This window comes from Lissotriton vulgaris, chromosome 2_2 (genome assembly GCF_964263255.1).
Source record: "Lissotriton vulgaris chromosome 2_2, aLisVul1.2, whole genome shotgun sequence".
Lineage (NCBI taxonomy): Eukaryota > Metazoa > Chordata > Amphibia > Caudata > Salamandridae > Lissotriton > Lissotriton vulgaris.
In genome coordinates, this window is record NC_141688.1 from 71,512,491 (window position 1) to 71,528,131 (window position 15,641).

General features: G+C 44.7%; 1 protein-coding gene across 1 annotated transcript in view; it reads right to left on the bottom strand.

Moving 5' to 3' along the window:
- Nucleotides 1–1,390: 1,390 nt before the first annotated feature.
- The window catches only part of CIMAP1C (ciliary microtubule associated protein 1C), a 75,077-nt gene continuing 60,826 nt past the window's right edge, over nucleotides 1,391–15,641 (bottom strand). Inside the window, exon 3 of the mRNA XM_086959862.1 lies at nucleotides 1,391–2,124. Within this exon, the coding sequence (XP_086815988.1) occupies nucleotides 1,622–2,124 (503 nt within the window). The 3' untranslated portion in view covers nucleotides 1,391–1,621. The remainder of the gene's footprint in view (nucleotides 2,125–15,641) is intronic.

Below are 15,641 nucleotides of genomic sequence, written 5' to 3' on the forward strand. Positions count from 1 at the left end.
ACACTATATCTCACTTTGATATAGTATATACAGAGCCAGCTTTCTGCAATACATTCTCTCGATTATTATGCTTGATGGAGCAGGGTTTTTGCGAAATAAAAACCTGCTGGATTGTACTCTTCAGTGTGTTAAATACTAATCAAAAAGACATGAAAAACTAACTGAGCAAGACTAAAGGGGAAAGATGAAAACTGTGCAAGCACGTGCTGGGAGTGTTCGAGTAGGCTGCAAATGCACGACTAATGTAGAAAACAAGTCAAAAGTCGAGAGTTTATTTTCCACTCACCAATAGAAATAAATGTGCAGTGCGTAAGAAAAGAAAGCAAGTGTAAGCTTTCAAAGAGCGTTTAATAGTGGAGTTTATAAAATGATAAATAACACATGTATTTGTCTTTCCTAGGAGAATAGTCTGTGGCCCTGCAGAAAAGGCCAGAGAGACATTTTAGAGTTAATGTGGAATATTAGAAATGTAGAAAGGAAGAAAAATGAACACTGTTGTCTGTCCATCACAAGTTTGTGATGATGGACAAGGTTGCAGATAAAAAGAAATGGAGCTTCCTTGTTGAGCGGAGCATGAGGACATTTGTGTTTCCGAAAAGATACATGAGTGGATGGAGAGATGTACAAAACACAGAAGTCCGATACTAGAGATTCCTAAGCTGAAAGTGATTACAGTGTGCGAAGTTAGAACAATGGGATATTATAAAGTTAGGCACATCGAGAGTAGTGTGATTGAACACCCCTTGTGTACCAATCATAATAGGTAAACCATGTGAGACGACACAATGAGGGTTGGACCTTTAGTGAATTTAGGGTATAATTAGATGTAGAAAGGGGGTGGGTTTGGAACTAGCATTTTCTTTACTTTGCAAGAGGAGAGAGCTGTGTTGCTGTTTCCTAAATTCTATGGGTTGGTTGCTGTTCTACTGATCCTGACTCTTTGACTTTGCTCCTCAACTCTACTTGAGGGGCCTAGCTTACTCTAATTGCCAGAGGGTGGCTTTCCAGATTTTCTTGAACTTTGTGTGATCGGTTAGTATGATATTCTGAATCTGCATAACTTTCTTTGCAAATGTCTTTATCCTTTTGTCTCTACGCCTATCCACTCACTCATTGCGCTGGCATTTGAGATGTACAATTGTTGTTTATTTGCTAATGTTTCTCATGTGTGATGATTTATGATTCAAGCTGTATTGTACTTGATGAACAATCACATTATTTATAAAAAGCATCTTTAACTCTCTTAAGGAGTTTGTCATTATTAGTCATTAATTTAGATATGTGAAAAGTTTATTTTATGGTGATATTTAGAGAATTCTGATATTATTTTGCCAAACCCTGATTAACTAAATAAAGATGTAAACGCCAAAGAAAAAGAAAAACAATGATTAACCAATTGGTAAATTTGGTTTAATCTCACCCAGCGTGAAAGGGACTGCAAGGTATTGAATTGGGTCCAGATGATAAAACTTGTTACTTCCTGAAACTCTGGATCAGCTCATAGACAGTCGCGGTGTGTAAGGCCTAAGTTTGCACTCTCTTTGTCATTTGCCTTTTACTATTTTTGAGCTCTTGCAAGACACATTGCTCTGTCAGGATAAGGAAAATAGAGACTTTATTTTTAACATTTGCCATTGCCATTGCCATTGTTTGGGACATCAACAAACAGCGAGACGGCAAACTCCGAGTGACGATAGCCAAAGCTGTAATCTGGGGCCCGCGGTTTGTGAAGGGTCACTTTCTCTGGGGAGTACGTAGCTGGTCCGGCACACTCACCCCGCTGGGCAAGCAGCTCGGTCCTCGGCTGCATGGTGTAGACAGGAGCCGCTTCCAGGTAGAGATCGGACTTTGGCAGAAGATGGACGGGCCCGGGACTGTTAACATAGTCTGTGTCGAAGGGACCTTTCCTGGACTTGCAGGTGACGCTGTAGGCTGGGCTGGACATTTTGTTTGGCACATTGGGGCCTAGTACGGCTGGCAGGGTGTAGGCAGCTGGGCCTGGACTGCACTCCACTGTACTGAATGCGGTTCGTTGACCCATGGAGTACTTCGGGGCATTAGGCTCCCCCTGTGGGTGGACCAACTCATTATGGTAATTTGCGGGACCTGGACCACCGAAGAGACCTGAAATATAAAAGGTGTGGTTGTGAGACCCTTTAATTTTAAAAGCCAAGGCAAAGTACCCATCTTTTTGGAGTCAAAGAAGATATCAACATGAGTTATGAATATAATAGTAAGCAAACTGAGACTCTAAGAAAATGTAAATGTAAATGTATTTGAGCTTATATAGCGCACAGCTACCCACAAAGGGTTTCCCGGCGCTTGCTTAGGGAACCCGTCCTGGTATTCCCCTGTGAGATAACCCCAGCAGGGTATCCACAAGGTGAAAGCCAGGCATCCCGCCGCGAGGGGCCGTTGTGGAGATTAAGCAAGCTATTGCCCAGAGTCGCAGAGTGTGAACCCGTGAGTTGAGAAGGCACCGGAGCGAGAATTATCGAGTCCGTGGAATTTTTTGAGCCCAAGACCCGCTGAGGCGGGGAATTGAACCCTGGTCCAGGGCCAATCTCAGGTTCCGGGTCTGCCGCCTCTAACCCCTGAGCCACACTTCTCCACAAGAAGTGTGAAAAGAATCAGATACAAAGGAAACTTGAGAAAATTAATACAAATTGAGAAACAGTAAGAGAAGAAGAAAATGGACAAAGTCTATAGAGAACTTTAGAGACGCAACAAAGGACTGAGTGCATCAGTGAAAGAGAAGGAACAGATGTAGAGAAGGGAGAAAGGAAAATGTACAGAAGCAGAGAAGGAGGGCGAGCAGTGAGAAGAAGAGAGAAACAGCACAGAAGTGGAAAAAGATATAGAGTGAGTTAGCAGGTGCTAAAAGAAGTGGCAAATGAGCTGTGCGGCAGAGGACTGCAGATTAATCAAGTGGAAGACTGAAGAAGAAAGAAAGAAGACGAGGGAGCAGAGGAGAGGCATAGTGAAATATGGAAGAAGGTCGAACAAAGAGAGAATGGAGAGAACAACAGGGAAGAAGAGACTGGGAGAGAGAGTAAAAGTAATAATCAAGTGAGGGTAACAAAGAATGTAACAAGGGAAGTGAAAGGGGAGGAAAAATAAAATAAAGGTGAGGTACTATGTAAGACAGAGATGAGGAAGGATGGGTACAGAAAGAGAATGGAATTAGTATCATAGCTTGTGTTACTAAGGAGATTTACCTAAAAGCTAAAGCCCACGTACATGATACATTCACTGCCTGCCACAATTCATTTCTCCACAACAGAAAGTGAAAGATAAGGGTTGAGTGGGAAGAAGAGAATAAAAGAGTAGAGCAGAAGGCAATATAAAAAGGATGCAAAGGATGAGAGGGACAGATCTAATCAAAGGGAAAAGTGAAACGATTATAGTAAGGGAATGGATTAGGGAGTGGCGAGAAGAGTAATGGAGGGAGACAATGAGACAGAGTGGTAGAAGGAACGATAGAGAGAAGAGAACAACAGGAGAAGAGTTGCATGTGAGGTGAGCGGAAGAGGCCGTAGTAGTTGTGTTGCTTTAAGAGTTGTAGTTAGACGCAACTTCGACCCTCGACACAACCTGCTGGGTCAGCATGCTTGACCACCTCTACAGGTGTGGTTTGAAGAACCTCTCCTCAAATGGGCAACCTCTTTTCTGACAAACCTTATCCATTCAATTGCTTTAGGGTGGGGTTCATCTCAACCTGTTAATTGCATGAGTTGTGCCGAAGGGCACTACACTTCCATGCGAGACTTCGATCTACATGTCTGCTCTTTGGCTACTTTCTGCATGCACCGTACCCAGATCTTGCTTCAATGGAGAACTGGAACTGAGGGCCGCTGATCTCTGCGTGTGCATAAAGGCCATCAGTTCTTTGAGGCTCATTATCTTATCTCCAATATGCTTCTGCCCAGCAAAGGAGATGAAGACCTTTATAAACCAACATCAGAACTTTAACATTTGCTAAACTGTCAATTGCAGGTAGGTCCACAAAACTAATTGTCCTCTCATTTTTGGATGACTCGAGAAAAGAAGTCGCCAAGCAAATATTACTGACTTGGTCTCACTTGACTTGGCTGAAGCATTTGCTATGCATGGCCTTTCACATCTGACCGACTGACTGCCTGGCTATCTTGGGTGTGGGAGTGGTGTACTGGAATGGTGCAGGTCATTGCTGATTATATATAAGCTACGTCACTCCTCCCCTACAGAACACATAAATAACTGCCCAGTGGGCAGCCACAGAGATGAGTTTCCTGGCATCGGTGCCATCACTCCGACTGGAGTGTCTGACGTCCTATCCTACTCAGAGTGAGCATTCAGATTCCATGTCCATCGCCATTTTAACTGTGTGTGACTATCTCAAGGCCATCCTGGATAGAAAAACTGTAGAAGTATCTCCTACACAGTGGCGGCTGGTGACATTTGAAAGTGGTAGGGCGTAACATTACCACCGAACAACCTACGGGAGGGGGGGGGGTTGGGGGTGTTCTCCCCACAAGAACATTTTGAAAGAAGAGTGGAAGAACTGGGCCTAATACACATAGATCCATCACTACATAGGAAAAGCTACTGGAGGCTGTGCAGTTGGCGAGCAATCATTGCAGGTGGCTAAAATGGCAATGTGTACCTGCAAATTCGAAGAGCAGCTTTTGCAAATCCCCATGTCTTATCTCTCCCAAATTCAGACCCCCTCACACTTTTTTATCCATGCATTTGCTGCAACAAAACAACCTGTCAACCGAGAGAAGAGTAAGTTTAGCAGCAGCACAGTAGAACGGACCCCGTTAGTATGCATGGCCATATCACCTGAATGCAGAGTACCGACCACAGATTGCATGCAAGGAAAAAAGGGCACTTTTACAACCATGAATGCTCATTCAGAGACTAATTTGAGGCAGTGTTTGTCGGTGCTCGGCATCCGGCACTTAATTACAACACTGTCACTTAAGTCAATCCCCCGCAAGGTGGTGATATTAAAATATGTGAGGTAAGCACTTTAGCAGAGAATTAGGCACTTCAATATACATTTACAAATAACAATGCATAAGGCCAACAGGTGCAGGCCATTCTTACAGCTTTGAGCGTAGCACTGTAGCGTACCCTCCGGAACAGTGTTAGCACCTGCACTAACAGTCCTTAAACTGCTTTGATGTGCCTTGAACACTACATCAACGAGGCGCTTTGTGCATTTGTCCATCGCACGTCCGTCATTGTTTCGAAATAATGGGACTGAAACGCTCAGGGTGGCGTACATGACCGTGCAACCTTTAACTATGGCACATCCAGACCTGTGGGATTTGGAGGCAATGGGGCAGAAAGAATCACAATGTTACCCAGGGCCGTCTACTGCCTTTGTCAAGTGCCATTAGTCACATCTATTGCCTCCTTTGTGTAACCTACTCGTGTGCAGTGCTTTCTATATGCAAATTACTAGGACTTTTCACATTATTCCACATTTGCTTTATCGAGTCTAGTTTGGCCCTCTGTTACGGAGTTTTTATACCCAGGCAGGATTGCAGGGAGCAGTATGCTAGCAACAGTCACGGCTCGCTCACAGTGGGGGCCAGGGGGGTGGGGATAAATAAAATAAAAAACTTACCTTGTCTTCACTTGACCGGGTCCGCACCATCTCTGCTCTGGGGTCCCGTTGGCGCCTAGACTAAAATTAGTAATGGCTGCCAACTTGCCGAGACACAGTAGTAGCCAATCCTGATGCTGCTCTCTTTAGAGGAGAGCTGCTCTCTAAAGAGAGTAGCATCAGGATTGGGCTGAGCATCAAAAAAACGTCGTTCGTTTTTTCAGCAACGGGGTACGTTGCATTAGGCAGGCAAACCCCTAATCGGTTGTTTTTTTTAAATCCACATAGTTTGCTAGTTAAAAAAGCCCTGCCGGGCAAACACCACATGCGCAGTGAGTGCGCACTGTGCCGGCACAGTCAGTCCAGCGCCACCCAGTGTCAGACAGTGCATACTGTCCAAGTCCATGACACACACCACGGCCGCAGGGCAATAATTATCGGGCAATTTATTCGAGCGGCGCGTTAATTTATAAAACTTTTATTAACGCGCCGCTCGAATAAATTGCCTGATAATTATAGGTGGGGCAACGCCCAAACGCCCTAATGGTAAAACCGCCACTGCTCCTACATGCTGGTAGGAAACTGAAAAAAAAGCTACTAAACCCACCACCAATTCTAGACTTAATGACCAAATGTGGATGTGCCAGGGTATTCCTATATTTTTGCCTTGAGAAGCGGCCTCATCGCGACACTTTCTGATAATGTAATGCTACAAACCTTTCTTTAAAATAATTCTGGAATTTTTTAACTTTACCCAAAATATTCCAGGACTGGATTAACAGTAGTAAATAAACCTCATGAAATGTTTTGGGAAAGATGAACTTTACCAAAATACTCTAAGACTGGAGTAGTGTATTTTACTTCCATGATTCAGGAAATCTGAGGGCTCAACTGACAAGAAACCCAAACATGCCTGGGCCAGCAAAGCCAATTCCTCTGCCACTGCAGGTGCGTGGCAGGCAGCGGGTCAGCCAAACTCAAGATGAGGTTCTAGCTTTTCTTTCCCCCCATATCTGTTAGTAAGACCCTGGACTAGTACCCATTCTAAACTAGGTAGAAATCAGGTCCGCCCTGTGGGAAGCATCAAGCCAACTCAGTGATGGAGGAGTTGCCAGCAAGCAAGTATTCAGTTGTAACTGGGTTTAAACTAGAGAGCACACAAAACTGTAGGAAGAATGCTTTCCAGTAGGCTACACCACAAACAATAGCTTTGGGCAGCCTTCAACCCATCCTTTCTCACCAACTGTGCTACTCTAAACTGAGGCCCACCTTATACAAATCAATACTGACAGTGCTCCCCATGAGAAAAGTCTATCCTGATCTCTGGTCAACCCCAGACTTATTTCAGCCTTTTTACGCTGCGTCAGTGAGGTATAGCTTGCATCTTGTGGCACAGCGAGCAAGGGACTCACGTCTTGGGTCACTTAGGGCGTTACATCAACTTAACAGAGATCATGCGGGGTAGCAGATTAGAGAACAGTACTGGTCTAGTCTGATGAAACACACAATGGACATTGCTTAGTGTTGTTAAAGGTCACCATATCCTTCACTGGAAGCCTACGGGCGGTGGAAGTTTGAACATACTTGAAAAGCCCTCAGACCAGTTCAGTTCCAAATTTTTTGTGGTAGTGATCAAAATCTCAAGAAGCCTAAAGTGCAAGGAATTGTCCACATTGTGAGATGAGGGAATAGTGGCCTTTTAAATCTGGGTTTCAAAAGAAACATACTTTTCAAAAGGACTTGTCAGATTTTTTGGGCCTCGGAGATAGGACTGACAAAAGACCCAAAGTTTCTGGGCAATAACCTCCTAAGATCAAAACCTCAGTTCTGTTGCTGTTCCTTTTTAGGACATTTCCAGCCATCCAGCCATGGATCGAGGCCAGGCACTCCGCCAGCTGATTGCTGGAGTTACTAGACAGATGGTCAAATGTCAGAACACGTTCAGTGCCACCAGCATGGGAAAATAACTTCTATCTAAGAGAATAAATCAATCCTCCCAGGTGTTGCGTATAAGCATTTTGAATACTATGGGTGAAGTCCCAGACCCCTGTGGCTCTATCAAGGTTGCATGTTTTCAGACAAGTGATATACAATCATGGAAGAACCTGAACCTCTCCAGAGCTGGGCATTCAAACCAGCTGCACAGCGACGGCAGATCTTTGTCAGCCATGTCAAATTCAGCAGAAAGGTTGAGCGACCACCTTGATCCTACTTATCTTGAATGGTCTTCAGCACATCTAACAAGGAGAGCAAAGCATGCCCCATGCTAAGGATGGAGGCTGATCAGTGGACAACTAAAGAGATTGAAAGTATCCAGTAAATTGTAGATATGTGACTCAAACATATCACAGTTTATGGGAAGGAGAATCATGGACCTGTAACTTTTCAGGTCAGTGAGATCTCGATCATGTTTCTGGATATGGTTAGTATTCAGACCTTTGTTACAGACAGCAGTAATACAGTCCATACACAACAAAAGGTTCACAATCTCTACCAAGGCAGCATTTTATAAGAAATGTAGGAATTGCAGGGCCAGCGTTTAAAAGAGGGTCCCAGGGCATGAATCAATGAAAGAGCCAGATTTCAGACAGGCTGTGTTGAGATCAGGGACTGACATGGGAGGCAGACCAGAGAAGCTGCTAACAAGCTTCGTAAATCGCCCCCCAAAGCCCTTTCAAGGCATCCGAGGAGCCGAGCTCCAAAAAAATACATATACTAGAGGTTTCCTTTAAAAAGGTCAGATCACGACAGAGACTTCGGGAAAGCATGCTGAAAGAAGGTCAAATGGCAAAGGTCAAACATGTGTGAAGAGTTCCTGAAAGACATTTACAGAGGTGGAAAGACAAGAGACAATAAACGTGACAATGGCCACATCATGACAAGTTCTCTAATGTTGACACTATGCCTTATATTTAGAACATGCCTCTCCAGATAGCAAAATCACAATTTCCCCTTTGCATGTCTTGCTACATGACATTTTTAAATTTTTTTTAACGATGAGCCAACGATTCATATATCAATATCTGCCAAGCGTAGAAGGGGTACAGTGCTTAGATTGCTGAACACGTTGGTTAATGACTCCATTGAATTGTCAGGAGTCTACCATCGTGATAGGGGGCGAAGGTAGAGTACCTTGGGAGGTCCTGCCTGCCTTCCCCCCAATTTACAACGCTACACTGTAAACCTCACTCCAGTTTCAATCCAGTGTTCACACACTACTACAGTAATGAAGATGAAATTAGTGACGATCCAACCTCGATCCCAGCACCCCCCCACACTTCACCCTCTACTCACCATCAAGTGTGCCATCGCTCCTCCCGGTCACACAGACTTACAACTCAAGACCCGGTCGGGGTATCAGTTCATAGCAAGGGTGCCTGGCATTGCCCTCCGACCACAGCCAGCTCGTGCCAGTGAGCCATGGAAACGACTCACCAGCCGATGCTTGGTGGTCTGGGCTGCGTGGGCACAGCGGGCGTTGCAGGTTCCGACCCTGTTCTGCCGGGCACCGAGTGCCCCCACCTTGTGGGAGGTCCTGGCCCAGGGGGTAGCCCTCGAGCGCTCCAGCTGGTCTCCTGCAGTGACGCAGAGCTGGGGCAGAGGCTTGGTGGCACCAGTCTCAGGTTCAGGCCTGTCACCTTTTACGTTTCTGGGGCACACTGTGCCCCCTCAAACACCCGTGGGAGGGTGGATCACGCTTCTTACCAGGCACTGACTGCAGTGTAGGAACACCTCAACAGCCGCAGGTGGGCCCTGTCACCTGCTGCCACTCACCATAGGCCCTGAAGTAGGCCGATGCAGTGCTCGCGGGGGGGGGGGCTCCAGGGTGGAGGGGAGTGAAGGGGGTGCACTACGTCGACCATTAAGGCTACCGGTGACAATCACTCGGCCCATAGAATGTTGTTCATCGTCTCGCGCATTCAATGCCCCCCTAGCAAGTTAATGGTTAGGCGGAGCCTAGGGCGTGCTCTCATGGAGGGGGCGGGTGGGGGCTTCTACAGAAAGCAGCACGCACGGAGAAAGAGAGGCCGACTGAGGTCAAGGAGCTAGAAAGATGGCAAATATCGGAACACCAGGGCAGGACTCTGTTAAATTGTTGAATAGTTGTTGCTCTGGAAAAAGGCGGAAAGAGCGGCCGGGACATAAGATGGGGTTTGGAAGGGGGTGGGGCTGTGCCAGTCAAGCTTGAATTCATCACCCAGTATTTAAAATTGCTAACCGTGTCTTATTTTGCCACTACCTCATGTGACACAGTTAATTTGACATTCTTAAAACAGGGAAATGATCGCCTGCAGTGCACTGTGTAACATTGCTACTGCAGTCTGCAGAACAGCGAAACAAATGGTCTACATCCTCATTATCAATGACATTGTTATGTTGTTAGCATGCAAACACAATGCCCGTTCAGCTACGTGATCCGAGAGCAGAATGTTTTTGCAATGGAAAAGTGCTCTCCAACACCTGGTGCGCCGTTCTTTATCTCATGAAGTCCAACTCTTCTGTTCTTCGCACTACATGTGCAACAAAAATAGACAAACTATTTCTGTTCTGTTTTTCTTTGTACAGCAAAAAAAGGCCCTGGTATGTTAAGGCAGCTAAATTCAGGATGAAATGCAATTACCATACAATCAGTCTCAGCTCCCGGATGAAGCAATGGCCCGGGCCAATAGGATTGTTTCTGCTGACATGCACATATTCCATCACATAGCTGTTGAATAGATAGAAAGTTTGCGCCCCAAGTAGTTCACACGCACTCATCCAGCGCTTGGGAACCCAGGCACACACTAGCGCACTCGGGAGAAGGTGAACTAAGGATGGCATACACCAGCACCTATCCCGCATGGCGGCCATAGTGCAGTGATACATTTATAATAATTATAATGACTCAAAAAAGTAATTGGATTTTGTTCTGTGGATGGCTGAGTTTGTTTAACTGCTAGCATCTGGCGCTGCCGGAGTTAAAAAGTCACTAAAACTGCAGTGGTTCAAGCAGTAGCACAGGCCCCACTCATTCTGCATGAAAGTATTGAGATTGCAGTATGTTGTTGGTGCATTTGGGCCACACTGTCCCAAATATTGTACTAATTGATGGTTCGGTAGCATAGGACACTGTCATTAACATATAGCACATTTCCACTATCGATAGCAATCACCCCTACATTTGCACAGAACATCGTGCAGTATTAGTAACTTCTACACCATTATCACACAAAATCTCTTTATTGATGTCAACTTCACTTTCACATTTGTTTTAACATTTTATGTTTAACAAATTTGCATGAAAAGCACCATTTGTCCACTCTTTTTAACCCCTCACCTCTCAAAAAACCCTCTTTTGACAGCCAGGCTCACTCGCCAAAGGGGACTCATCGCAAACTTTTACGCCTCACCACGTTCAAATGCTCCATCCATCACCACGATGGTTTCAACATTCAAATGATTTTGGTCCATTGTCTTTTCTTCTATGCACCCTGTCAGACAAAGATACTCTTTATAGTCTGTTGCCAATTGTATTCTGTGCTGGTTGGGGTTTGACAGCTACATCATTGTGTATTACCTTCATGTTAGGGAGCAAAAGGCACTGTTGTATGTTGAGAACATTATTGTAAAGGCTAAGTGGTGCCAATTGGGGAAATAAATGTTTGGTTTATGTCAGAGTAAATCCCTTTCTAGAGGCTTGTCCCTACTCCATCTTTCCTTTTAGTCATCCCAAGCCTCATCTTGCTACTATGATCTCCCTAATAACCCTTTCGAGATTCTCCCATTCTCTATCCCTCCATTATCCCATTCAAGGAAACTAAAAGACTCACATGTCCATTGCTCAAATCAACATATATTTACCTATATTAACCCACCACTAATCCTTTTTGGGTTCCGGAGTCGCATGCCACTCACTGAAAAGTGCTGTGACATATCGTCGGGGTGGAAGTGCTGTATAAATACAATTACAATATTGGGCATATTACAGGAGTGACTGATGTGCATACATCAGTTACAGGTTGTGCATCTGCCAGGGAGGTGCATATTGTGCCTCTAGCAGAGTCCAATATATTCTTAATGTGATAGATGCCTTCATAGTGGACTTGTACCTCTGAGCTCTATAATGTCATATCCCACTATCTTTTAGTAATAGACCGGTCCGGGGCAGTTTAGGGTCCAGCCTTGGGAGACACAAAATACAATATAAGTAGATATTCATATCAGAAATAGTTTGGAGTCAGGACTTTAATGATCAGAAAAAGTTCATTATCTTTGGTTCCAAAAGTCATGACATCCAGTCTCTTTTGCGGTTTTGCCTTGATTTTATTAAGATATTCTTTCCAAGGAGCTTGAAAACCAGCACATATCAAGTCAACCATCGGGTATTAAATGTGGCTTTCAGCCATGCTAGTTGAGGATGTGGGTTGAGCCAATAGAGTGAGTGGGTGGGGCCAGTAAAGGAAGTGGGTGGAGCCAGGGGACATGGGTGTGGCCTCCTACAAAAATATGAGCACCTGGACTTCATATTTTACAAAGTAAGCACTGGATGGCACACTTGATGGTGAGTAGAGGGTGAAGTGTGGGGGGGTGCTGGGATCGAGGTTGGATCGTCACTAATTTCATCTTCTCCGAGTTACTCACCTGCACCGCTTGTCTGTTCACACGTCTCAGGAGGAGGGGGTGACTGGTCCTACGTCATGTTTCCCTGGAAGTTTCAACAAGTTTTCATAATGCATCAAAAGTTACTAAAGAAAAGCATTTCTTTATTGAGCCAGTTAAGACCAACTCATAGGCAGGGGCGTAGCTTTAGATGACACCCCCAGCCGGCATCCTCGCGAGAGGTGTGGGGGGGGGGGCTGTTCGTGGGGGGGAAATACAAATACAAATATAAATATAATAAAACTTACCTTACCGCCGGGTGCCACAGGAAGCTCTGTGGAGGGAAAACGTGTTGGATTGGAGGATCCTAATTGCTAGAAGCATTCGGCGGAGGAACTCCCAGACCCTTGACCTTCAGTAACCAATAGGGAGCTGCTAAAGGCTTACATGACATGAAGAGTCCGGCCTTCTTCCGCTCCTCAACGGCTCTCTAACTTGCTGGAGGGGGAAGGGCACGCAGTGTTAACTGCAGAAAAAAAAGACGGCTCTTGGAGAACCCGTTTGCTTTTTTATATTAGTGAAAGCATAGAAGTTGAAATTAAATCGCCAGCCAGCCAGGAGTGCATGTGCTGATGAATGTGATGTTACGCAGCACCGAAGAGTGGGAAAAGTAAAGCTGCCTGTCTCTCTTGCATGTATTTCTGAAAAATGTTATTCACCACCACGGCCTCCTGAAAATAAATTATAGCCCCGGCCCTGACAATAAAAGTGCCGGTGCTCAGCACCGGAAAGCACCGGCACAAATTAAGCACTGAGTACATCACACCCACTCAGAGAAAAAATGGGCCCACATTGTTCTTGTTGAGGGTACGTGAACCTTTAGGCTTTGCCCGCAAAGTTGTACGACTTTGAGAAACTTCACGAAGGTGGAAAAGCTTCATGACTGTTTGGCTATGTGTGTTCTTTAGTAGGGCCAGCACTCTGCAAATGATGATTCATTGAATTTCTATGTCCTATTTCAGAAAATCCGGCTGTAAGGGCACTTTGCCCACCATCACTCAGTTTTGAGAGGCAGCAGGTACCCGGTCTCTACTCAACAGCCATGCACTGGTGATTCCCCATCACCAGAAGTATCGTCCCATTGAGGGCGGGACTTCCGTCAGCGGGGAAGGGAGTGCATTGCTTCTGAGCATGGGTGGTTCAACAGCTGATGATATCTGCTCCGACCCATGAGCAGTAGCGGGAACGGTTTCCTGCTACCATTATAGTTAAGCCTGCATTTAAACTACAACTGTAAGCTTGCACTTTGTGAGGCATGAAATATTTTTTAAAATATGCGAAGTTTCAAAGCACTATGGGGTAAGAAGGATAACGACACTCTTCGTCACTTTAGAAACGCAGAGCTGCACCATATATTCTAGAATATGGTGCAGCCCTTACTTTCCCCCTACTCTGGCACTAAATTTAGCAGACTAGTGCCAACACAGGCACCCTTGCACAATAGTGCAAGGGTGCCTGTGTTGAGGGGAAGATTGTTTATGTGCAGAATGGTCCCCCTTCCTGCACATAAACAATCTCTAAACGCGGTTTTGTAACTTCTTTGTGTGCTGCTTAATGCAGCACACATAGACGTTGCCAAACAGCATTTTTTTAAATGATTGTTTATGTTTAGGAAGGGGGACCTTCCTGCACATAAACAAGCAATGGTGTTTTGCTGTTTCTATTTGTTCTGCCCAAGGGAGCACACATGCAAACAGCAAAAATGAGGAAAAAATAAAGCATTTCTCCTTGTTTTTCCTGTTTAAGACAGGGTTTTCCCTGTCTTAATTTTGGCACTGTCTCCCATTAATGCTGCTCTTGTAAATATGGGGCAGCATCAAAATCAATGGGTGCTGTAGTGGAATGCCCACCACAACACCAATTGCTCGCCCCTTTCACGCTACCACTAAGCAGTTAACGCTGCCTTGTAAATAAGGCATACCTCCATTCGCCATCACAACATCATTAAAAGTGACGTCGTACTGGCGATGGTGCTTGTAAATATGCCCCAATATTTGTATCGCCATGCACCCCTTAGTTTTAGCACCCGTGCAAGAAAAAAAAAAAACAATCACAAGCAAAATTTAAAACTAATGAAATGAGAATACGAAAGGTAAAAGTGATTAGTAACAGCAGCATCAAAAGGGTCAACCACAAGCAATGTGAATGTGTGCAAAGCTATCAAAACCATTAACCTACCACCAAGGTGACCTATATTCTTTACCTTCCTCCACAATATGAACCTGTGTACAGATTCAGCTGCTGTGACTGTAGTTACCGCAGGAGCAACCAAGATGTCGATGGCTGCACCATATTGGTGCAAGGGTCTTCAACAACGTTATGCCTCCATTAACTAATTGTATCCAGTAATATGTGTTTGGAACCGAAATAGTTGTACTACTGCCAACCTTAACATCAGACATTTAAATTCTTACTAACCCTCTAATGTAGTCCTAACAGACTTCATAAGTTGTATTTGTCAATTAAGAGTGGGCACCACTCCCAGCACACTTCTGAGTTTTTGTGGATCTCAGCTGAAATATCCCTAGTGTTAGTAAAATATCTATCATTTACCATAGAATTCCACTAGACACTACTGTGCCAATTTATAGAATAAGCCAAATGATGTTATTTGCCTGGCAATTGCAACATGGACTAGGAGTTGAGCTTTATTGCCTGTGTCTTCCGGTACTGGAGATTGAGGCTTAGTAGGCGTGAAGAATTCAGATTTAATTGAGAAGCAGCTAATTTAAGCCCAAGCACCAAACTTCATTTACAGGTCCGTGGTCTTTTATTGTGGATCCATCTTCTGAACTACAAATTCAATGATTGAAGACTTGCGCTATACTTGACTACCTGAGCTACTTAATCCGCATGTTAAACACCGTTTTTATATCCTTTTTTATGACATGCTTGGTGTGTCAGAGACACCAATCAAGGTTAATCAATGATTAATCAATGGGTAATTATCCGGTTACCATCAGAGTTCTCAGTTTCATTTGAACGCGGGTCATTTGAGTTGAATCAGAAAACTATAAATGCTCCAGGTCTTTGGATTTATTTATGACTTTTGATATCATGCAGGTTGGTAACAGAGGTACAGAACAAGTAAAATGGCATAATTTCATTGAAATCATTGGGGTTGACAATTGCTCCCTTTCTGGAGACCATTTTGCCATTCTGTCCTTTACCCAGTGGGCGGCAGGCTTGGGGCTTGCTTTCAGAGCAGGATGGGCTTCCATGACCCAACCATGTCCCCATTCTAGTGCTGCCTCCAGCAGTGTGCAGAGGGCGTGAATGTTTATGTTATAATACACTTCAGATTAATGACTAAGTATTCCCTTTTAGTGCTTGACTGTCTCATGGTAGAAGGGTCGAGCAGTCGAGGCTTCCTCCAAGAGGCAACACAAATTTCAATGTCTAGAGA